The 24,954-nt window shown below is 47.4% G+C and overlaps 1 protein-coding gene across 1 annotated transcript in view; it reads right to left on the minus strand.

The window, feature by feature from the left end:
* Positions 1 to 2,513: 2,513 nt before the first annotated feature.
* Positions 2,514 to 24,954, minus strand: part of LOC146199323 (polypeptide N-acetylgalactosaminyltransferase 1-like) — a 32,149-nt gene continuing 9,708 nt past the window's right edge. The window contains exons 2-12 of the mRNA XM_084592754.1: positions 20,612 to 21,012; positions 19,449 to 19,629; positions 17,666 to 17,835; positions 17,018 to 17,225; positions 14,141 to 14,311; positions 10,734 to 10,851; positions 9,418 to 9,604; positions 6,936 to 7,078; positions 5,064 to 5,177; positions 4,663 to 4,803; positions 2,514 to 3,054 (exon numbers count right to left, since the gene is read on the minus strand). Of these exons, the coding sequence (XP_084448880.1) occupies positions 2,905 to 3,054; positions 4,663 to 4,803; positions 5,064 to 5,177; positions 6,936 to 7,078; positions 9,418 to 9,604; positions 10,734 to 10,851; positions 14,141 to 14,311; positions 17,018 to 17,225; positions 17,666 to 17,835; positions 19,449 to 19,629; positions 20,612 to 20,885 (1,857 nt within the window). The 5' untranslated portion in view covers positions 20,886 to 21,012 and the 3' untranslated portion in view covers positions 2,514 to 2,904. The remainder of the gene's footprint in view (positions 3,055 to 4,662; positions 4,804 to 5,063; positions 5,178 to 6,935; positions 7,079 to 9,417; positions 9,605 to 10,733; positions 10,852 to 14,140; positions 14,312 to 17,017; positions 17,226 to 17,665; positions 17,836 to 19,448; positions 19,630 to 20,611; positions 21,013 to 24,954) is intronic.

Consider the following 24,954-nt stretch of genomic DNA (forward strand, 5'->3'; position numbering starts at 1 on the left):
TTTTTCGGGACAGATTAATGTCACCAGGCAGGCCGGTCCCTCTTCAACAAACCGGCCTCTGAAGTCCCCTCTGCTTACTCAAACGGACCCTTAGGTGAGGGTTCACCCGTGTTGAGACCCCGTCTCCAGCCGCCCTTGGGCCAGGCTATGGGAGGAAGACGTTATGCAACTCACAGTCTTTCGCCTTCGATTGTTTGTGACTTTAGTGTCTGGTTTATTGATTACTCGCATTGTTAACTATACCATTAGCTGACTGTTCTACAGAACTGGGCCGTCACTAATTTCTATGAAACTGTTTTTGCTGTGCAAGTAATTACTGCAGCGGGTGGCTGGAACTTTATCAAGCTGCAAAACAAAGCAGCTTTTCCTCCGGTCACCTTTTTTTAAAACAAATTAATTGATTGAACTGTGCTTGCTGGATGCGACCACTCACTATAGACGCTCCCAACTGAAGCGGGTGGGACGGTGTGTGGTGGGTCACCATCGTGAGCTGTTTTCTTCATTATTTCGTGCGCGCCAGCGTGCGCTGAGTTGAAGGGTGGCAGGAGACTGAGCGTCATTTTCGGTCGCCGATATGTTCGGCGTTAGCGAAGCTAAATTAAAATTAGCCCGGTTTAACTCTGCTATACCTAATGATACGAGTGAGCTCTGTTTAGAATGGACACACTTAGCAACACATGGTGAATCTCACTGGCTACTCTCGCAGATGCCGGAGCACTCAGCCTAGCACGGCGTTCTTGATTATAGTTTCGTTGTTTGGCCAAACGAACTTCCTTCTTTCAGGTGTCTCTTTTCGTTTAGCCCGTTGCTTTCGCAGAGGTCTCGCACATCGAGCAATGTCAGCCGGGCATTCAGACGCAGCCTGGCGTCTGTATAGATCGTTTTTGTAGTAGGGCCAGACCGCTCCATGCATGGCGCTGCTAAGAACGGCGAAACAACTAGAGAGCGAGAGCAGTTTCCGCTCTCTGTATACGGCTAGTCACGCGGTACGGCGATCACGCGGCCGTGGCGACGCCATTCATCCTCCATAAGTCTGTCCGTCTGTCTGTCCCGCCGTCAACCCACCCACCTGCCCGTCCGTCCGTCCGTCCGTCCGGCTCCTTCGCGTGACGTAACATCTCACATCGGCTGGCATGTGAGCTATTGCCAATCGCGCGGGACGCGGGAGATTTTAATGGCACGCTTTCAATCGGTGATTGCGCCAGGTGTTTTATGCATAATTAAGAGCTTGAGCGTCCTCCCAATTTGTTGGCTACAAATTTGGATTGCTCAAGGTGAAAGGTACCTATATGCGTTACCCACGTGGGCTTAAAGGTTTATTTCATATCCCTATGAATGACAATGCACGGCGGGGAAGGCTGAAAATTATGCCAGGGCGAAAGGCTCGAAATTCCGCTCGTCGTTACCGCCACTGGGAGGAGACGGCTGTGAATGAAGCTCTAGCAGCGGCTCGGTGAGGGCAACATGTGGACCATCAACAGCACATCATCAGTTGCAGTTCAGCAGCACATAAACAGAACGTTCGATTAGGTTTAGGTTTTCGCTTTAAGGTTCTTATAGAAATTGTTTCAGGCGGTCGCCGGACGGTCGCCGAATTTTCTGCAACAGGAGCAGGGTTTTTGCATTGTTACAAAATCTTTTTCTCTCTTTTCTTAACGCTGTCGCACGAAGAAAGATACGCTACAATGAAATAAAAAGGCACTGCGATGAAATGAAAAACCAGAAAAGGCGGGCTTAGCTCGTCGACGTCAATGCAAACACGGTAGCAAAACTCACGCCGTTCTGGCACGCAGGTGCCGCTTTTACGAAATTGTAGTTGCAGCCAACCACGTCGTGGGCTCAGGCACAATAGCAGCCCGTTTTTACGGCTGAATACATCCTGCTCATCAGGCCCCTCAAAGTTCGCTTAGAAACTAACAATGGGCGTTTCGGCCGTACCGATTATCGGCTAATATGATGCCAGTCAGCGCTGAAACGAAAATGTTTTCCTGCCTGCTGCTCTGCATTCGTCCACGTTTAGCCAACCATGATGTTACTTTATAGACAGCGTTGATAGCCGTAAAATTGTCACGTGCAGTCATTAGGGATGTGGATTCGCGGGGAAAAAAAAATTTTGTTTGTTGCCTCGCTAGTCAGCCAACTGGAATTCATTCCAGGAATGGAGAATTGCCTGCCCTCTCATGTTTCTGTGCTCTTAATCGACTTGATTTACATGATCGCACAGAAAGTTATTTCCACCATGCAACTTGCATACCGTTAACGTTTCTCCGTGACGCATTTGTAGTAATGCGTACGCACAAAATAAAAGGCACGCTTACGCTGATGAAGTCGCCACGTGTCCAAGATAATTTTTCTCTAGCAGGAAGGGTAACGGCGCGACATTGAACTTAGCTCAAAGAGTGCGGGTAAAGTCATCGTTGGTGGTTACTAAACGGCCAGTTTCTGAATTCTTTTCGTTGTTGTGTTATGTATATACACACCGTTCTGCTCCGCCTTCATGCTTCTCGATCGGCTTCAGAGAAAGGAACAATTGACAGTAACAAGAATAATTTTATTTACACAGATATAAATACGAACTTAAGTTAACAACCCTGCATGTGGAAAAGGGGGATCTTTTCTTGTGCATCACCAGATGTGTATGTACATGGCACTCTGATGTCATTGGCGTCGTCACGTGGAGCGACGCTGAATATTCGAAAAAAAAAAAAAAGTATTTGAACGCGGCATTAGTAACTATTGCATTATGTACAGTGTTGTCGCGTAGAATGCAGAAATGTTAAATTATAAGAAGATGGAGAAGGCAGAGTGCTTTTTGACGGAAAGAAAGGAAAAAAGAAAGGGCGCCAAAGCAGAGATTCCCTCCATTTGCGCTCACTTCATCTAGAGAGTTCGCAAGGCTTCTACCTAGAGGGTTAGAGTCTTCCAGTCGACAGACTCCATGATCCACTTCTGGCTCCGTCCTCCGTGACATTCCTGCAGGCGGACGCCCTGGGGGCCGCGTCGAGCGGGCAGGTCCAGGCACAGCTTGGTCATTTTGTGCACAATTTGCTCGGTCTGTGGGATACGAAGCGTACTTTGTCACTATCCGCAATAGAAGAAAGAAAGGTTGATGGCGATGTCTTATGCGAATTTGAGCTCAAGTTGCTCGCATAAAACTGGTGGGCCCATCTGGATTCAGGCGCTTGCCTGCTGTAGATTAAATTGCAGCTTGGCAGAGCCACACGTTTGGAGCTCAGTATAGAACACATCACAGTTCGTTCCACGACTTCTACTCGCCGCCTGGCTGAAAAGTTACTGATGATTCAGCTTGATTCAACCTAGTTTGTAAGCGAAAGTTTCATTACTAATGGCTATACGTGGTAAAGCTCTTTATTTAGAAAGGAGAAGCCGGTCAAATGGAGCAAGAAGAAGAAGAAGAGGAAGCAGAAGAAGCAGGAGGAGAAGAATCAGAAGCAGAAGAAGAAGAAGCACTCCTCAATTTTTTCTACCCGTTTCTCCTGGCCTGATCCAAAACTTTGTGATCCCCCGATACAAAGGGGAATGACCGCATCAGCATCAGAAGAAACAGAAGAAGAAGCATCAGAAGAAGTAGAAGAAGAAGAAGACTCCACGCATGAACACTTGTGGCCTGCACTCGGCACAGGGACCTTGGCTTTACATGGCATGGTGAAGTTTTCGCTTCAAAAGCTTGAAGCAGCTGACGAACAAGTTCTCCTCGAATTGAGAGTTGTACGTTCCTGTTAGAACTGAACACGAAGGGCCACTCCATTCATTTGAGTTGTGAAATGCTGCTATGAAGTGGAGGGGGCTACTTGCTAGTAGCTCCGAAACCAACTTTTCGAATTCGTTAGTGCTCACAACTTACGTATATGAAACACAACTACCTCATTCCAAGAAGCCTCAAAATTATTTCTCATTCGCGTAGTATGTAACGACTGGGCAGACTGCGAACAATGTGACATTGAAAAAGCAGCGGGAGTAGAGAAGGTCCAGCAGGTTAGTCTGTAGTTTTTTTTTTTTTTTTTTTTAACGCAAACTTGCCATAAGGCATATTATATAAACTCATGTAAATGGTTTTCCGTGAGGAACCGGAGCAGGCTCCCGCTCTTAGCGTTGTCGGTGAGCCATTTAGAAAAGTCCTCTTCCCTTGTTGTGGTTAGACCCACTTCGCGCAGAATCTGTGTCCTTGATTCCCTTGTCCCTGCACAAGTCCATAACAGGTGGCGAACATCCACTTCTGCAGCTGGTGTGGAACACTTTGGGCATGTGGTTGGTCCGGTGTCAGCTCGCGATTCCCATCGGCATTTTACCGACGGGAACAACAACCATGTTTTCTTCATTTAAAACAGCGCCATTTTCGTTTCGCTTAATCGAAAAAAACATTCGTTGCATAGCTTTATATCCTCTAAGGGCAAGCTCTATAGCCGCATTGAGCCATTTAAACTGCGGGGTGTCGATCGGGATATATAGCTGCAATCATGTCCCTGCCTCTGCTATGCGGCAGCTGTGATCTAAGTGAGTATCGCTCAGAAGCAGAGAGACATGCGGCTGGTGATATGCATTATTATTACGCTCCCGCAGTTTCAAACCAGGGTACAATGGCCTATTCAGAAAAAAAGAGATATCCGCATGTGTGGCTCACTTCAAACACGTTGCGCTCACCTTGGGGTCATAGCGCCACTTCTGCCTGGACAGATTGTTGCAGGCTATCATGACCACGTTGGTATTAGCCTGGGACTCAGGGGAGTCGAGGCAGATGGCTTCGTCCGTCATGATAAACCCTTCTTCAGAGAACACAAAGTACTGAAAAAAATAATCAATACGTGCACGTACAGACGCCGCTTTAACCACTGGAAGGGTAAATATTGGACGTGCAACGCGTGAAAAAAAGTATCTCAGAAGCGCAATAATTTGCGAGATTTTCCACTTTCACAAAATTTTGTTCCCCAACGCATGACCTAAATTTACCTTTAAGCACTCTGTTACGTCTATTCTTGCCTAAACCGCACGAACAGAGCTTCTCTAAATATTACATCTACGAAAGGTGTCTATAACGTCCGCACCTGCATGGGGTAATGAGTGAGCGAGCATTCTTCCAGCACTACTTTCCCAACAGGCTGGTGGTAGCTCTTCGAGTTTGGACGCACGAAGCATTTCCCGCTTTTCTTGTTCCGCACCTGTGCAGAAGAAACAGGCGTTAAGACCGAAGGCATAAGCTTAACCTCAGCATCTACATCTGTCACTTACATCAGCACACCACCAGAATATTGTTTACCCCGCCGGGGTGGCGCAGTGGTTAGGGCGCTCGACTACTGTGCCCCAAGGACGCGGGATCGAATCCCGGCCTCGGCGGCCGCTTTTCGATGGAGGCGAAAAGCTAGGCGCCCGTGTGCTGTGCGATGTCAGTGCACGTTAAAGAACCCCAGGTGGTCGAAATTTCCGGAGTCCTCCACTACGGCGTCTCTCATAGCCTGAGTCGCTTTGGGACGTTAAACCCCAAAAACCAAACCAAAACAGAATATTGTTTACAAGGTACATTAAAACGTGATTCCTTAAAGGGACGCCGAGGATAGCCCATTCTAATTTTCATACTACAGGATACAAATCAAAGCTCCCTCATGCTCCCCTTCGAAAGCCAGTTTCCCTGCTCTCTGGCCGCCTGTACTGGACGGGGATGTCAGGACCCAAGACGGCATCCACTGTTCCGTCTCTCTGACTGACGGAGGAAGGGTGGGCGGAGACCCCTAATTATGTGAGCCGCTTGCTGCGCGCTTCTCTCTGGCCTTTTCTTGAAAACATGGCTCAAATATAGACACAGACGACACAGAAAGTAGACGGGACAGGCGCTGTGTCATCCTTGTCTATGTCTGTGCTGTTTTTAAAGTAATTGCTATCAACTAGCCCAAACCAAACATCTTTTGAATCAAATCTCTCTGTCTCGTTTCGTTGTCATGCACGCCGTGTCGCTGCTCCAGGGCTGTTCTGTGTGCTACGTATCCCCAAAGCCTTCCTACAGACACAACACCCCCCGCCAAACGCGGAGGAGGAAGGAAGGAGATTATGGCCTGAGGAGGGGGCATGACGTAGGCTAGACGGTCAGGCAGGTGGCGGAAAACCCTCTGCGAGGGAACGGGAGGAGAGAAACACGGCAGAGTCGGCTAATTACAGTGGTAGTGACTCCACTACTAATTACTGTTTACAAAAAAATGTTTCCTGGTTTGCGTTCCGGGGACGAAGCCTCACAGTCACCGGGGAATAAAATAATTTCGATCGAAGGGTGTACCGTGGCCATTTAACAATTTTCCGCCTCTTGATCAAAACTCTTGTTGTCAAGACAGAAGGAGACCCCGTAATCATCACCTGAGGATGAATGGTGCTACAGTCTGGCCTCATGAGTCCGCACCATTTCTTTACTGCACTATGCTCGCGAAAATGGCCGATGCCGGTGACACTTTATAATTCACTGATTGACCGCTGCTAGCTTTTGAGAGCTCTGTTTTCGATGAAAGCATTATCTTTTTCATTGCAATCCGTTAACATACCAAAACAGGCCTCTAACTGTTTGGATTCAGCCATCTGCATTTTAATGCGACATAGTGTGAGCGCCGCATTGTGGGAAAGAGCCGTGAAATTAAGCCGGAACGAAAGGATGGCGCTGCCATATACTATAGGGCGCACGAGGTGTCCTTGCTCTGAGGCCGTTCTGTTTGTTGCGCTGTCCCTAAACCTTCGCATAGACTTCATAGATCGCTCTAATATGCATGACCTTATTTCGGATATGGTCGCGGTTGCAAAGTCACACAGCGAAGAACTTCTGTACTGAGTATATAGTAATGCCGGCCATTGTCTTCGATTCTAGCTCGCGCACCTTAGTCCCCTTTGTAAAATCACTAGCCTCGAAGCATTTTTAAAGTGAAATTTTGTTTTCTCCGCACCTTTCCGAAAAATCTGTTGTCGCTGGGCAGGAAATTTTCCGGCCATACGTTTTCGAGGTACCACTGAAAGCTCTTGCATTGCAGCCTCTCCCGGAGCTTCTTGCGTTCTGCCACGTCCTGGGGTGTGTAGCTCTTTTTCATCTCTGCAAAGAAAATAGGTTTCTTTTTTTTTTTTTGCGCCTAATTCTCTCGTCCACATACTGAGGAGTTTTTAAAAGATGTACCCAAGTGCACATTTTGTAAACAAGGATAATTCAGGGATTGTAATCTCGAACAGTATCATTTGTACTTATTACTCGTTAACATGTTTAGAAACATCCTACGCTACAACCATAACCTGGAACTAACGCTGTGGAAATCTGACAGCTCTAACAAACGAATGAGTAAGTGGAAAATCTGTTGCAAATGTTTACTATGCTTACTGTTCCGAATTATTCGGTAGAATGTTCTTTCAAAAGCTGCGAAATATAGGTGATTTTATTTTTCTTACGAAGTTACAGATTTCTATTTTGATAACTATGAGAGATTGCTCAGTAGGTCTGTGCAGGTAGGCTGTACAACAAGACGAGAATATCCGTATCATAGAGCTTAAACAATTATTTAACAAAAATTAACAAGTAAATTTTTTTTTCTCTTATGGGGCACAATTATATTGTGAAAGAGGAAATCGGCAACGTCTCAGGTGAAATCTTATTTTATTTATTTTTGAAACCGGCAGTGTGGCTCGAAATATTCGAACGACAAAAAATACGCCTTTCAAAACTCGGTGAGTTGGTTTTCGTGCATTGTAAATTTCTGAAATGGTGCATTTGCATTTTTTATATGTCAAATACAAACTCTGTTTGTGTAATTAGCGATGTAGAAGAATTCGGTATGATACTTGTCACGCGCAGTAACGATGCTTTATAAATGTGAAATGCGTGAAAGCCAACTAGAAGAGCTTTCAGATGCACGTTTTTCAGTTCGATATTCCGAGTCACATCACCGATTAAGAAAATTTATAAAGAACACTTACCTTTGATTTTGACGCCCTTAAATTACGCAATATATTATTTCATTTTAAAGTGAAATTTCAGAAGTTAATCAGACAATCTAAAATAATTAATCATATTATTTTTAAGCTCTATAACGTACATAATGTCATCCTGGCTGTATAGCACGCCTCCACATATACAGCACCGAAGTGTCTCAAAAATTTTAAGGCACAAATACTTTGACAGAAAAAAAAAAAAAAAGGAGAATCATCTCCTATACGGCATCGTGGTCTATGCACATGGACCGTACAGCAAGCCGACGGTTATTTACGTGATAATATCCAGTTAATAGACGAATGAATAATCACCTCTTGTAATATTGTTTTAGAGAGCAATATTCAATTGCAGAAATTAAGGCCCCCAACTTGACAGGCGAGCCCAGCTTTTATTTCTGAACCGGCATCGTGCTTGGAGATACGTTACTTTAAATTCCTCATTTGATTTTCCTACGTTGCACATTCATCACATAACGCAGTTGAATGTGGTGTCATTGGGTAAACAACGTCTAAACTTTCAGCATTATAAATTATATGAAAATTTAGTTTACTTCTACATCTAAATTTAAACATAATATCTTGAACCACTGAGTCGATTCTGAGATTGTAAAATCAGAACTCGCCTTCAAACTTTGTCGATTTAAATTTTGCAATATGATGTTGTACCATAAAATGAAAATAAATAAATTGATGGGGGACTTTGATTTCATTAATCCTTTGTTAAAAACATCTTCAGCGCGCAAATAAAGCCTGCTTTGCCGCAGAATCCGCCTCCTCAGACCACACGCAATTATTTTTCACAGTTTTTTTTAAAGGAAAATCCATATTGAATAATTGAAATAGATCCAGTGTTGCACTGGCATCCTTAGATGGCATCCTCGTAATGCCAGCTAAAGGTATAAAGTGAATTATAGCCCGAATAAGCCTGCTGCTGTGCTGCTATCAGTGACCTAGTTAAATGAATTTCTACATAAAACGTTCACATTGAAGGCTGTTCAGATCGCGTTAATCTAATCAGTTAATCAGCACTGATCAATTAGAAATCATACTGGTCGGGAAGCGCGCCGTGGTACAGCTTTACGAAGCATCAAACGCTACCAGACAGCTGCTATGCACTTTAAGAAAAGCAGCCTAAATCTGAACGCTTTTTCCATCCCGAGAATAAAGTACGCGAAACCCCAGAGGCGTTCAACTATAACGGACGCTAGCCCCTACTTGAATGCGGCTGCGACTGCGCGCCATTCAGACTGACAGCACGGAACGTTCGCAATGGCTGCTGCAGCTAACTTTCGTTTCTCCCGAGCACCGCATACAGGTCTATGGTTAAGCTGTATCGACAACAGCATTTCATTTTTCAAAATTTCCTCAGCGTTCGCAATCTATTTTTTAAAAACTGGACTGCCATGACTCCGTTATATAGGTGCCATGGTGTCATGAAGGGTGGGCGCTCACCGCGGTTGATGTTGAAGTAGAAGTTTGCCCACTCATCCATCCAGACGGCGGCGACCCTTGCAAGGTTGGCGAAGAGCACCTTACCCACGCCTCCCGGCTTGGGAAACGTGTAGGGAGACGTGCGCCGGAACAGGTGGCCCACGTGAGAGCAAGGCACCACCTCGACGGAGCCGCCACACTGCCAGACCTGCGCATGCGCGAAGAGGAGATGCGAACATGGACACTCCAATGACCATAGGACAAGTGGCCAGCGAGTACCTTCCACAGCTACAAATGGCAGAAACAGTTCGGTCATAGGCAACATTCATTCAATTTCTAATACCGCATACATTGCACTCTAGGGGACAAAAGTCTGTGGAAAGCGCGTCTGGCGATATTGGACTATACAAGGACGATGAGCGAAAAACCACCTTATTTCTCTAGCACACCTAATAGATCTCAAGTCAAACTTTCACAGCCACGAGTTGGGCCAGGAACTACCGGTCGATACGAAAGTTGCGTCTTTTGGTTGCCGTTTGCGTGCTACTCATGTCCCTCTTATAGTATATCCCTTGAAAGTCGCCGACTAGTTCATGTGCTGTATGGAAATATAAATTGAGGCTTCGCTGAATGCGTCTGCTGCATTCAGACGCTCTCGAGAATATATAAAAATCGCGCCGACTTGAACCTGACAAAAATCAATGCCTTTTTCTTTCACTGCAAATGTTGGGACAAGGTAGTTTTGCTTTCAGTATCGTGTCTCTACACAACGGGCTTGCAGACCCACCTTTCCATTTGTTTTGTCACTTACTCCCCTCTTACCCTGCTTTGCACAGTACTTTCGTATACCCCGCTTTCATTAGATTGGGTCTTGCATGCTTATATGAATTCGTGTGCATTTAGGTTATCTGGTGTCATGCATAGCGTCTTTAGGAAAATGGCAGACTTTTGCTGACATCCTGGCGAAGCCCTGAAGGACCCGCTGGACCGTCACCAACGGGATCTTAATTGACAAGGTCAGCGCACCCCAGCAGCCTCAGGACTGTGGATGGGCAATAAAGGGCCAGCAAAGGAAGCTGCGAGTGCGGATCTGAGACAAGTCACGTGGCTTCCCCTCGCCACTTTGTTCATACCCGTGCGCTCAGTTTCTTTATCGCCCATTCGCAGTTATGACATTTTGCTGCTGGGTAAGAAGGTGGTGAACCGGCCTTGGCAAATTTGATGGTGACGGCTCGACCCGTGCTCAGCGCTTCGAATCTCCCCAGTGTGTCGGTCTCTCTCCTGTCGTCATTTCGCGGCGCCAGCACAGATGTAACAAACGTGGATGTATTACGAACCCGGAAGGAGATTTCCATGTTCTCGCCGCCCCAAATGTCCATCTGGTCGTCGTACGTGCCCATTTCATAGAAGTAGTCTCGCTCGATGGAGAACAGACCTCCCGCCATCACGGGAGTCCTGGAACAAACAACAACAAAACGCAACAGTATATAACGAAGAAATCGAGCCGCTCGGCCGTCATCTCCAAGCATCGTAAGGCTCGCTGGGTGTATGCTTGTTAGCAGATGAAAACATCATAATATGAACAAATTTTAACTCTCTCCTAGCCGCGTTCGTTCAAACCGTTTAATTTAAACGACGGTGCGAAATGGTTTAGTTCGTTCAATTTGGGCCGCTTCTAGACAAGTAACGCCATCCCGTGTATTGCAAACTCAGTATACTTCGTTCCGAATTCGGGGTCCAATTGTACGAGGAAGAAAACCGTCAGCATGAATCCATGAAGTTATGAAAGGCGAGCATGCAGTCGAAGCTTCGTGTCCTCATCTCGCATCTATCTTGCTCGGTTACAACCACGGCCTTAATGTCAAGGGGGTCTCAGGGGGTCTGCGACCCCCGCTAATATTTAAGAGGGTTATTAGACCCCCCGCGCTTGAATGTATAAGGATTGCATGAATAAAAAGCAGGCAACCATTTTTGTTCTTGCCAGTGGAAATGGGAAAATCTTTTTTAATATCATTTCGACAGTTTTCAGTGAGTTTTAATAAGTATCATTAACATGTTTTCTAAAACTTGAGATGGAGAAAAGAAAAAAGATTTCTTCCCTTTGTATAAAACGATGTGCAAAACAGGCCACCAGCCGATCTCTCTCTCTCTCTCACGCTCTGTCTCGCTCTCTCATTTTTCTTTCCACTTGCGCTCGAATCAGTAGAGACCGCCTTCCTAAGGAGCCAGACTTTACGCACTGATTACAACGGTGCGTTCGCGATTCCGCGACATCGACTACAAGTGACGGCTGCGAGTGAAAAGATAACCGCCATTAAGTATATTACACAGAGATGACGGCTCCGCCTGGACCAGACCGTTGCCGAAGGGGTTCGCTGCATTTCAGAGCCTAGCTCCTCTGAGTGGCCCCAGGCATGTTCCGGAATCTTTCATGCCACCAGCAGTGTAGTGGATCGAGTTTTCTTCAAGACGGCCTTGGGTCAATCTTGGCAGTTCACTGCTTAGCAGGCCAAAAGGCTTCGCTTGAGCAACTGATGTTTTATTTTTATAATGACCAGTAAGTTTATAGTCTTAAGCGTTTCATAACTTTAAATGCTTGTTTCTGACACAATTGCGCACACAACGTGCATTATAAATTTTTGTCCTTCATTTTCGCAATGTCCAGGTAGCCACTGGAAAATTATATCATGACCTTTTGATGTAGCGTCGTGGTATAGCACGCGGATCTCTGCAGTTAGTTGTTCATGTGATCCACGACGTAGCGCAGCTTGAACGCCTTGAAGCGCTGCTTTTGAGTCCGTAAAAATGGACCAGACACCTGGAAGTTCCTGGCCGATGCATTCAATAGCTGCACGTAAGGCAGCCAGTTCCGCACCAGTTGAAGAGGTGGGGTACGTCGTCTTGATCCTCAGCACGATGGACCTCGACGATATAACTACGGACCCCGCGGAGCTTGTTGAAGCAACTGAGCCATCGGTGTAGACGTGTTCACGATTATTGTGCATAGAATACAGGTGACCCAACGTCATTTGCTTCAAGGCAGGCAATGGTGCACCCGTTTTCTTTTTTACTCCCGGAATAGATAGGTGGGGAAACCACCAGGCAGACCAAGTTGCCCGTCCTGCACACAACGACGGAACTACAGTGAACATTCCTATATCTAGAGTTGACGCAGCTTGTCGACTTCGTTCCTTAGCGGCGGAGCTAACGCTTTCAGCCTGGAACAAAGGAGAATGTTCCAATCGACGCCTCAGGGAACTAGACCCTGGGCTGCGCCTTCGTGTTCCCCCTAACAAAGGACGGCGCGAAACAACACTGATGTGCCGTATGTGGCTCGGTGTTGCATTCACCAAAAAATACGCTTATGTGATGAGAATGGCGGATAGCCCTAACTGTGAAAGATGCGGCTGCGAAGAGACCACACAGCATCTCCTTTGCGAGTGCCCTGCTTTTTCAAGCGAAAGATATGCGCTGCGTTCGGCTCTGGACCATCTTGACAGCCGTCCTTTCACAGAGGAGAAAATCCTCGGCCCATGGCCACAGAAGGCGTCTAACGGCAAAGCCTTCAAAGCACTTATGTGTTTTATGAGAGACACAAACTTAATTGAGAAACTGGGACTGTGCTCCTCTCCGCCTTACCTTTCCTATCATTCTCTTCTATCTTTCTCCTTTAAACTCCTCATTACCCTTCCCCAGTGCAGGGTAGCAAGCCAGAAGCTTTCCTGGTTAACCTCTCTGCCTTCTCTCTCTTTCTCTCTCTCTCTCTGTCCTTCATTTTCAGGTTGAATATATTTAATATCCTCGGAAATTTCTGCGTGATTTTCCTAAATTATTTCCATATTTTAATCGCAATTAAACGATACAGGTAATAATTATCACTCTGTCACTAAAATGGATGGCACTATTGCTACACTCTGATTTGGTGGAATAAAGAAAATGTTTTAAATTTATTGCCGAATAAGTGGTTTTACGCGCACCGCCCTTAGATAGTTTGTTTTGCTGCGGCAAGGAATGAGTTGTGCTACAAAAACGGCCACTCGTTCCTGAACTTTCTTTCTTTTCCTCATGTGTCTTTACAGATTTTTCCCTTATGTCATTAAATATTTATTGTCATTCCGTAGATTGCTTATGAAACCAGCACTATGTATATAAAAGACACGTTTCTTGCATATGATAATCGGGCAGGTCTGCTTGGATATGGGAAACGCACACCAGGGAAATAAATGAATCTGGTAGAGAATTATCTATCGCGTTAAATAAGGTAAGATAGACAATAACGAACAGAAGCAAAGTTTCAGGTTTCTTATTCTAAATGACACTCTTTGTTTAGCTGGCTCATCATCTGCTGAGGATAATAAAACATGTTCTATTGCTGTGTGGGACGTGCATGCATCTTGTGTATATATGCATAGTTCGGTCGTCCTTCGAGAAGTTGTATTATGCATGGATGTGAATCCACGAAGTTTAAAATGTGTAAACATTCCGAATTATTTAATAAACCCACAAGCCAGGAGAAAAAAGCGAATGCGTGGTTAGTTCAAAGGCAAGATTATTTATTCATGCGCACCAGTTTCCTCGTGAAGTCTTGCGAAAACCGGCCTACGTAAAATGAAAATTAACGCGACGTGCTTCTCATATGCGCCCCTGGTAGAAACAGAAGATTGCAGTTCGAAGAGTGGAGCACACTTTTCGATTATTTATTTTCTTCGCATTCTAAGGAAACTTCGTTGGTCTATACGCTTACCTGAAAGGCATCGTCGAGTTTCCTTTTCTCCGTTTGAGCTCTCTCTTGCCAACGGGAAACCATCGGAAATGCATCTCCCAGTTGAATGCTCCCCAGTGCATCTCGAAGCTACGCACGTACGCGAAAGTCTCGTCATTGATGATGTCGATTACAGGGCACACGACTCGCTTCCTGCGCAGAGAAAGATCAAGACGCTCCAGGCACCATACTCCGTCTGTGGGTTCCTTCAGTATACAGAGATTCCGTCACACTTGCCAAATGCGCACGTACAATAACTTAGAAAGGTTTCTATGCTAATTTATGATTAAGCGGACCAGCCGTCGAGCCATCATGTGAAGCTCATTCTTCGCTCTGGGCGCTCCAAATAACAGCAAAGACTGCCCTGGCATTCCACAACCGTGCATTTTCGCTGTTGCGCTTACGCGATATGCAACATGAATGGGGTCTCTTGAGAGACCCGTCATGAATATTTCGCAACGTTACATACTCTAGATTCGATGAAAACGATGCACCTAGCGCTATCTTAAAGATCCTCAGGCAGACTTCGAACCGTATAATATCGCTGCTGCAACGCTTCAACATCCAGCAACAAACAGCACTTGCCTGAACCGCTATTGCTAGGGCCTTCTATCAGGGCAAAACTACAAGTATCATCTCTCCCATGCAGTTATGCACCCATAACACCACGTGATAGAGACAAGCATTATCGAACGAAAGCCACTGTTCGCACTTACATAGCGAATACGAATATCTTGGCACACGGATGCGTGCGGCCACACTTATCCCTAGCGGTAGTGGACGAAGAAATAAATCCGCCATAGGATCGAAATTAAGCTAAGAGGCAGGGTGAGATTAGCAAAGTTATGTAAAAGGTTCTGGTGAATAGTTATTTACCTTTAGGGCGAAAGCCTTTAATGGCTCATACTCGCAGCCATGACCCTGTCCATCCGGCAACGAGAAGTGTCATACTTCGTCGCGAGATTCCGCGGCATACCACGAGGTTGTGACGTCATTATCCGGTGACGTAATTGGCCATGACTGGATGTGACGTCGTGATGACGTCACATCCGGTCATGTCTGTAATGATGGAAGTGGCGTGATTAGTGTAAGGAACTCTATGGCAATAAACGTCCTGCCAATCCCTTTCCTACTCTCTCCTTCTACGCGGGCGGTAGTCAGTGCCATCTCTTGAAGGTTGATCGCAGCCTACAGCACCGTTACGTGTCCTCCGAGACTATATCTAGACCAAATTGCTTGTCTCGAAGGAAATGAGTGCGCGAGTAGCTGCGATTGCTGGCAGACGACACCCGATCAGGATTGCGAGAAGTGCCTTTGCCCGCGGTTATAGCTTGCAGACGAAAAGAGTTCCGCTTTTATATTCCCGTGAAAGACATGCCATGTTGTAATGTGAATACCAAGAAAAACACAGTTTATTCACTGAAGCCACCTTGTATCTTGAGTAGAAATAGTTAAGCAGGCGTATATTCTGCTGCAGTTCCGCCCGTTGAGTGCCGACGCTTGGTGTTAGGCCAGCAAGTGTGCGCGTCAGCCGAAAACTCTGAGCTCTTAGAGGCGCTGTGTCCAACGTCTACGCGTGACATGGTGCGTAAAATTAACTAAAAGCTCTTCAGGATCACAGCCGGAATCTACCAACTACGACTTGCTCAGCAAATGGTGCGTACTTTCACCGATTTCATCACAAGAAACCCTTGGCTAATAACACTAAACTCGGAAGTAGTTACCATTGAAAATACTTATATACTTGCAAAAAAGCAGAAGTTAGTCTTTAACACGACAGAAAGACAATGTAATGTCTTACGGTTGAACGGGCGCGTATACACTGCTGCCGTGATCCACCTCCCCTACCGCTACCGCCGCGAAATGCGACGGCATGACACGACCGGACTGAATGCAGCGTCGCGCGCGTGCCTCGAGACCAGCCGTAGGCATGATGGGGACGGGGACTGTACCTTGCGCCATCAGTAGGCGTACCCTTGCAATAAAAACATATAGAAATAACGAGTCTCGAAGTATAATCACGGATAACTTAGTCGAACGAAACGCAAACAGCATCGCTTTGTCAGCAGTGTTATCAGTCTTACGTACACGATAGTGTAATCTGCTCTAATTTTTTGTCTTGTTTTGTTGATTTTACCTTTTATTTGTTTCATTTTTTTTTTCAAATATCAATTTTTGTTAGTTTTAATTGTCAATAATTAATCAATTAAATATAACTTTAGTATTAACCACTAATCAACCGACACACTTCCCATCCAATTCGCAGCACTTACCGATCGACTACAGACCTTCATTTTTCCTACCACGTTCGACACTCCCGACAACACCCAAGCCGAAACTGCATGGGGTACGGCGACGGGTTTTCGACTGAACGAGCTCATGTATACGTATCGCGTAATATTAACTACGGCAGAATGCTTTCCTTAGCCATCAAGGCGCCACATACGCGTCGGTTCTCGTTGCTCTGTTTGATGGCCTGCAGGAAACTCTATTGAGTGTTGTTGTGGCTGTAGGAAGAAGGAAAAGAAAACGCACGGGCCTGCTACTTGCTCTGTAGCTGAGCCACCTCCGCTGCCTCGTGCAGACAGAAGAGAAAATAGAGAAGAAAGAAAAGGAAGGGGGAGAGAAAGACGCGCGCAGCAACAACAGCCGTCGTCCAATACCGAAATGGTGGCGGGTGCAATAACGGCCTACAGCAGATAAACTTTCTGTGGCAGGCCAGCCCTCGCCGCAAGCGGCGGTGACCCACCTATCCCAGCCCCATCAGGGGAGTACACCATTGACAAGAGCGTTACTCTATTGAGTGCCGCTGTGTGAAGCCGCTGTGTTCAGTAGAGACAGAGCGTGGTGCGCGCATACCTGTCCTCGGCTATCCTGGCCAGCAGCGGCTCGAGCCAGCCCTTGGTGCACTCGCAGTGGGCGTCCAGGAAGGTGAGCACCTGTCCTTTGGCGTGGGCGGCACCCAGCAGTCGAGCCCTGATGAGACCCGTCCGATTCACGGATCGCAGGACGCGCGTGGGCACCGGCAAGCGGGCCACGTACTGGTCCAGCGGCTCCTTCAGGAACGCTGCGCGCCGCGGCACGGTTCGGAATCAGCGGCGCATGAGCCAGAACTTCAACTGTTATAGTATATTTCGTTCGCCATGTTATCCCACACACTTTTCCACCCTGTTCTAAGCTCAAAGCTCCTGAATGCTCGTACAGATATCCGAGCCTGCCAATTTGGCTAGCCGGTCGGATCATTATATACTGTTCGAGCAGATACCTGGGATGCGTCCAAAGATAACGCAACTGTTGAGACTCCTATAGGTTCCAGAGGTCGCTTCTAGTCGGCGTCATAATGAGCCCGATATGCCCTTTCTTTAATTTCTCGTTTGCCGCTTACCTTCCCATCTTTTTGTTCCTTTTTATTATCCCCGTGTGTATAAGGCAGCAAATCGAAGCCTAGTCTGGTTAACCTCTCCGTTTTATGTCCTTGCTCTATTGTCGGAAGCGCAGCCTACTCACTTCTCTCGCTGGCATCGTCGACGAGCAACACCTCGCGCAGCAGCCTCCGCGGGGAGCGGTCGATGGCTGAGTGCACCGTCCTGAGCAGCGTCGACCAAGCCTCGTTGTGAAACACGATGATAATGGACGTGTCCGGCAGCTCGCTCACGTTGTACGACAGTTTCTTGCAGCTGCGCAGTCCGTGGGAGATGTCGAGGTGCGCTCCAGCAAGACTCCAACTAATGGATTAACTAAGAGTATGCTCGTATGTTTTACCGGCGAAGGCGCACCGCATGCCGACACTCGTTGTGATGTGTAACGGCAGGAATCTAAGGTTTGTTTTAAGTACATGATTAAGTGCGTCTTGAAGAACAGCCTTCCTTTCCTGACCCAATGGAACGAAATAATTAAGCTGACTTACAGTTCTAGGCTGTCTGAAATATAGCAGTCAAAATTTGGGGGGGGGGGGGGGGGGACACGTGCTCCGCCTTTAAGGCTATTAGATAATAGCGTTAATGTCTCCCGCGGTATTTGGGTTCTTTATCGGATCCTCTTTCGGGGGCAAGCAACCTGTTACTTGCTGAATCGCTAACCCCTTAACCGTGCCTCCATTATCTCACACGCACTCAATGGCCATGCAGTCGTAACCTAGAAAGCAAACGCCATTTTCCCTATGTTGGCACTGTGTTAGCAATGGCCGGCCCGACATAGAACCAGCGTATTGTCAACAGAGCACCAATACTGGGCCCGTAGTTTGTACCACCAGGGGAGCTGCCACAGGATGTGAAATGACACCCGACATTATATAAAGTTGTACGAAAACATGCCTGCATAGCCTAAGGGTAGCGTCGTGTCTAACTCCGCCCTCAAGACTCCTGAAAGATTCTATGTCCATCCGACCCTCCCATCCGACTTGAGAAGCCTGAGTTGGCAGCATCTGCCATGTCATGCGGACTTGTGACGTCATACAACTATCCAACCAGTCAGTATCAGGCCGAGTTACCTGCCAACTACAGCCTGCCAGATCCATGTCCAAGAATTTTCGCTCGCATCACTTGCAACGCAGACACCGCCCGATTTTCTGTACAGCGAGGCCTTCAACGCTGTCCCGTCAATAGGCCCCCAACAGCGCAGGCGAACCCAGCTGAAAATGCTGTCTCAGATTTTTCCCCGCGTACCACACTTCGTCAAGGTTTTGCTTATCTTACACAGCCCACAGGGGTATCAAAAGGTGCCTATTCTTTGCTTCAGAGATGACTTGTGATCAACAGCAAAACAGTGCAAACTACGGACTTCTGGGCAAGTTGCGTACATTCGGACTGCACTCACGAATATATATTAACGATGACATACACCTATAAGAAAAAGAATCGCAAACGTCGACAGGCGTTTTAGAATGTAAAGTGACGCAAGGCTATCAGAAGGTCAATATACGACAATGACTATACGAACAAATCGCGGTATGAATTTGTCTTTGAGCGTTTCGAGTTTATGCAATGCGCCTGTTATTAACTTATTAACTCTCACTCAGCGCCGATTGTCCGTTAGTGGACATGTCGCGCTCGGATATCCGATTTTCTACGGAACTGAAGAGCGCAAACAGAAGACAATCCACAGAGGAGAACACAAGGACAGCGCATGTCCTTGTGTTCTCTTCTCTGTGGATTGTCTTCTGTTTACGCTCTTCAGTTTCGTAGAAAATCATGAACCAACTAGGCCCAACCGAAGTTTTATCGGATATCCGAGTTTGCCATGAGTAATAGGTGCATCGTTTATGGAACGCGGCGCATATGACGTCCAGTACCTCTCTTTCCTGGCGTCCGGTAGAGACCTGTTAAGGGGGATCCTGTCGCTGACTAGAAGGTTGAACTTATTCACATGGAAGAGCATCTTGCTGCGCGCTTGCTCATGGGGGAGCACCATCACCGCCTGCCCCTCAGCGCCGGCATTCTTTTCTGGGGCGAAGTCGTTGGCATTGAGTATCTCTGCGCCAGAAAAAAAACAAAACAATGAAAGAAAGAAAGGGGTGTCACATACGCACTTGACAAGGCACCCCACGAGAGAGAACAGGCGCAAGCACTTCGTGTCCTGCACGTTGCCATGGAAGCTGAAGCTACAGCTGGCACCTGCAAATCACTGAATGAATTCTGAAAGCTCATCGTATGCACGGATGCGTGACTGGCCACTAAGAGTCTGCTATTTTGCAGCGGGCTATATCAGAATCGTACAAGTTCGGCTATGAATGTGCGCATCATTTTACTGCGTGCGCAAATGTAAAATCTCCTCGTGCAAAAATTTGAGTTATCAATGAAAACGCTGCTGTACTATAAGTAGCTTTTCATCGTCACCTGAGTTAGAACGCTGTGGTTCAAGCACAACGCGCACACTTTTTTATATTGTGAAGTTCATCAGCAATGACTAGCGCGTCGTACTCGTACGGTTCCAGTCAAGTGTCTCGCGCTTTGTTGCGCAACATCGCGTACTGATGTACACTTTCTCTGTACATATGAACGTTTTACAATAGAATTCGCTTTTTTTTCTTATCAGCTGTTATATTAGGACTTTAGCTGGCTATCGTTACCGGAACAAGAAGCATTATATATAGCATTCGCACATTGGCAAGACGTTTAGCGTGGGTGGTGGTGGTGGTAAAAACATATATTGGTTATACAAGGGCCATGAGGTTTGTTTGAATCAGCCCGTGGACCGGTCCTAACAAGCACTAGGTGGAGGTCCCTAATTTGGGACCCCAGTGGCGGTTGCTGCCGCCCGAGCGCGCCCAACTAAGGCTTGTTGAGCCTGTAAGTCGTGGTTGGTGCATATGAGTGACGAAAGCACCGAATAGCCGCGTGTACTAGCCAAATGCATTACTATCAATCGCACCATCGCGTCGTAGCTAACTAACGGGTTCGGCATAGCTGCAGACGCGTTTGAGTTCGAGGCCAGAGTGGCACTCTGCGCGCATACCATCCGTGAGGTTTGGCGTGGCTTCCCAAGGCAGTCCCTTGCCCATGTAGTGCCCCACGATGACGTGGATGCCCCGTCGGTTGATGTACTCCTTCTGACGTGCGTCCCTGCGGATCCACTGGCGCACGTCCGGGTCCTGCTCTTCCTCGCCGCCGCTCCACAGGGCGCCGTGCCGGGACGCGACCAGAAGCAACGCAACGGAAGTAAGCGCGGCGGCCAGCAGCGCCGGACAGCGCCGCAGCCGCCGGCCGCAGGGAGGCCGCACCAGGCGCATCGACGAGTCTCTGCAGGGTCTCGTCAGTGCCCGCCCATTGACTCCCCCCGTTCAGGAAGCTGCACTCGACGAGTCTGTGCCCCTTCGTGCCTAGTCGTCGCCGTCATCTTCCGTCGCTTGTCGTTCCCTGGAACACAGTAAACCAGTTCGAAGAACGGGCGACCTTTGCACTCCCAAAAACGCTTGACCTAAGTATAGGTATATAAAGTGGAACTACAGCCTAACAGAAAAAACACACATAAGGCAGACAACCGTACACGAGGCTACTTGTTGCGGTTGTGGTGAACCAGCCTCCTGTCCTGTTGTATTCTTTTGCGTGTGTGTGTGAGGGGGGGGGGGGAGGGTCTGTTAGGCTATATAGTTCCACCTTTGATATGAGCCAACTAGCTCAGATCGAGATCATCCTGCAGTAGACGTTTTTGTTTGCTTTGAAAGGCCGGCATGCAAGGGACATTACATGAGGAATGGGCGTAAGAGGTACAGGTCATATAGAGGTGCGCTATGCTTTTTGAGTAAAAAGTAGTTCATTTCATTCAAAAATCATATAATGTAAAAAACTTAGAGGTCACTGCAGAAACTGCATTGGGAGAATGCGAAAGTATAGCGCTGCCGGGACGTTTCTACTACCTATCACTAGCTACGTATCACTAATTACATTATCATTAATTGGCATATCACTAATTGCATATCACTAATTAACCTTTGTCAATAGTAATCATTATCATTTGTTATTAATCATTACTATTAATGACCACTGACTCAATACGACAGTACCAGGCGGTGACGTCATATCCGGCGACACATTTGGATGACAAATTTTGCGGACACGGCACAGCTTAGTAAGGCTTATCGCCTTAATCATCTAAGGAACATATTGAGAGGAAAACACATAAGAAAAATGACGGGCACTATCCTATTAACTTCAACCATTACTTGTGTACTCTCTGTTCCACTGAAGAATTAGGGTGCCATGTCTGCAATGTCCTTCTTTTAGAATGTGGCTGTCTCGGCGCAGAACTGTCACGTCATAATCATCAGCGAAAAGTGTGCATCAGCCGCTGGCAGTACACATAAAGTTGTGTGCCCACAGAACGGCTCAAAGGCTTCATACGACGATTTCCTAAGGGCTCGCGGGTCATATATTTGATGGGGCCATGTCCTGACGCATAGTGCAGTCAGTTGTTCGCGCTTGAAGAGGCGTAGTACCTTGAACAGGTCCGCGTCGCACTGCTTTGCATTTCTCCATAGCGCGCACGACTTTTCGGGCACAGCGTCGACGCGTACGTTCTTCGGGAATCTGCCGACAACTGCACGCACATTAAGGTCAGCGCACGAAAAGCCGCGTGTTTGCTCGGTGGACCGTCGAAAACGACCAGGCACTTGCTCAATTCAGCCTGGCTGCGCTGCCCGCCGTCTGCTGCCAGCGACAACATCATGGCGGATTACCCAGCATGCATAGCTTCATGCAAGCTCCCTATTCAGCACAAAAAGCGGCATCAGCATTGTCGAGAAAGCCGCGCCCCGCCTATGCCGAGAAACCTACCTCACGCTTCTTGTCGACAAACCTAAGTCCCGCGTAGATGCCTGGAAGGACAATAATTCGAAACAGGATTTCCAGTGTGAAATAAAAGCCGGTGCATGCCTCACAAGACCTAACTTTTTACGGTAATTTGGTTTCACGTTAAAAAACAACTTTTCGTAAATTTCAGTCGTGTCTGAAACCTACATTGCTTAAAAGGGAACAGCGCGTAAACACGAGACAAAGTGAGGAACGAACAACACAAGCGCAGACTTGCAACCGAAATTTGTTCGAAAGGTGGACATTGAGTTTCTCTCGAGGCTAGTAATTGTCAGATGAGTCAACGTCAGGAGCGGTGTGAAGGACCGGATAAAGCTTAAAAGCGATAAAACGGTAATGAACGATGTGGAAAGAGGGAGAAAATTCAAACAAGTTGCAGGTAATGGGCATGTGGTTGGGTAAAAAAGAAGAACGTGGCTTGCACTTTATGCGAAAGGTGTCCCAAGGGAGACGAGATTACTTTTTCAGATACGCAACACACTGTGCTTTGGTTAATAGGTTGATGGATGGACTGCTGACACACGTGTCGCCACAGTTTTGAATCAGGTAAACCTCATGCGTCTGCCGTGTGCGCTTTCCGTAACAGCTTTTCAATATTATTGTCTTGCCATGGACTGGCATGCAAGAGCACATCTTAAAGTGACCGGGCAAGTTGCTGCCTGTGCAGGTCTTGAGTGAATTCGAGTGTTCTATCAGACGCTCGTTGATGCATCATGCTCCAGCTCAAGGAGGAAATCTTAGACCACATCTGATCCAAAAATGAAGGAATTATCCTAGCCGAAGACATCAAAGGAGCCTTTGATAACATCCGTCACGAGGCTATCCTCAGCAGCGCAGGAGACCTGCGATGCGGACAAAAAAAAAATGTTCTGCTACGTGCGAAACTTCCTCACTGACCGAACAGCCACCATCAGCGTGGGCGGGCTGAAGTCTGATGAACGGCCCTCCCCGCCCAAAGGCACCCCGCAGGGTTCGATAATCTCGCCCCTGCTATTCAACGTTGCCATAATCCCCTCAAGCGCATGCTCGCTGATCGACCTCAAGCCATGGACACCATCCACAGGACTTTTCTCAACGCTGCGGGATGAGCTGCTCCCCGGAAAAATCAGAATACATCCGCGTCCACAAAAAAGGCCTTCAAAAAGGAACAAATCAGCCTTCACCTGCAAGACCAGGAACTCCGAGAGGTCCAGACTATCCGCATACTTGGCATCTGGATCCAGAGCCATGGGGAACGCCAATAAACCATCAGAGAGCCCACCCGCGCGAAAGACCAAATCTGCGGGATGATTCGCGCCGCATTACCAACAGGCAGGGCGGTCTTAAGAAGCGGGACGCATTACGCGTGGTGACAGCCCTCATCATTCCACGGTGAACATACAGCCTACCCTTCCACGATACGACCAGGACGGAAGAGGAGAAAATAGAAGCCCAAATCGGCAAGGCTTATAAAATAGCGCTCGGTCTTCCGAACTCTGCGCCAACCGATGCCATCCATGCCATGGGCGCCTTCGGTACCTACGCGGAGTACAAGGAAGCCATCATAACTGCTCAAGAACGCCGCCTGTGTCTCAGCTGTACAGGCATCAGTACCCTTCAGCGGCTGGGACGTCACCACCACATAGAAAACGTTGACACACCTCATCAGGCTACCCTTGGCCACCTGCGGTGAGTACCATGTCCTCCCAATTCCAACCAACATGGACCCCCTACACCACGGTGAACGACGAAAGGCCCGAGCCAAGCAAATTCAACAAAATGTCATACGACGCAAAACAAACATTCTGTATACTGACCCCAGCCCCTACCAAGGTCGGGCGGCTGCAGTAGCAACCGTCAAAACCAACCTCGGAGACGAGATAGCCAACGTCACGGTCCAAAGCCGAAGCATAGCGGACGCTGAGGAAGTCGCAATCGCGCTTGCCATCAAGCACGCTCACACCACCGAGCAAATGAGTACAATCTTGAGCGACTCGCAGAAAGCCTACAAGGCGCACCTCAATGGGGAACTCTGCCAAGAGGCCGCTCACATCATGAAAAATCACATTCCTGGTACACACACCAGCAACAGTATTCTATGGATCCCTGCACACGAAGGTACAGAGGGCAATGAGGCGGCTGACGGGATAGCTCGAGGTCATACATTCCGAGCCCCGTAGCCGTCCACCTCCGAACCTTCACTCCACTAACATACAGCGAAATAATAAACTATACCATCGACTTTGTCGCAGAACATACGCAGATCCCCACAAAGACCTCACTCGTCAGGAAGCCACTATATGGCGAAAAATTCAAGCCCGCACACTACCAAACCTAACCCGACACAATAAGATTTGGCCCGCGCAATACCCCACAAATGCATGTCCGGCCTGCGGAGAGATGTCCGACATCCCCCACATGCTTTGAAACTGCCCCAAACAACTTGATTGATTGATTGATTCAGATTGATTGATTGTAAACTTCATTGAGTGCATGTGAATTCTTGGAGTT

Source organism: Amblyomma maculatum, chromosome 2, assembly GCF_055883805.1.
Source record: "Amblyomma maculatum isolate TAMU_Amacu chromosome 2, ASM5588380v1, whole genome shotgun sequence".
NCBI classification, from domain to species: Eukaryota; Metazoa; Arthropoda; class Arachnida; order Ixodida; family Ixodidae; genus Amblyomma; species Amblyomma maculatum.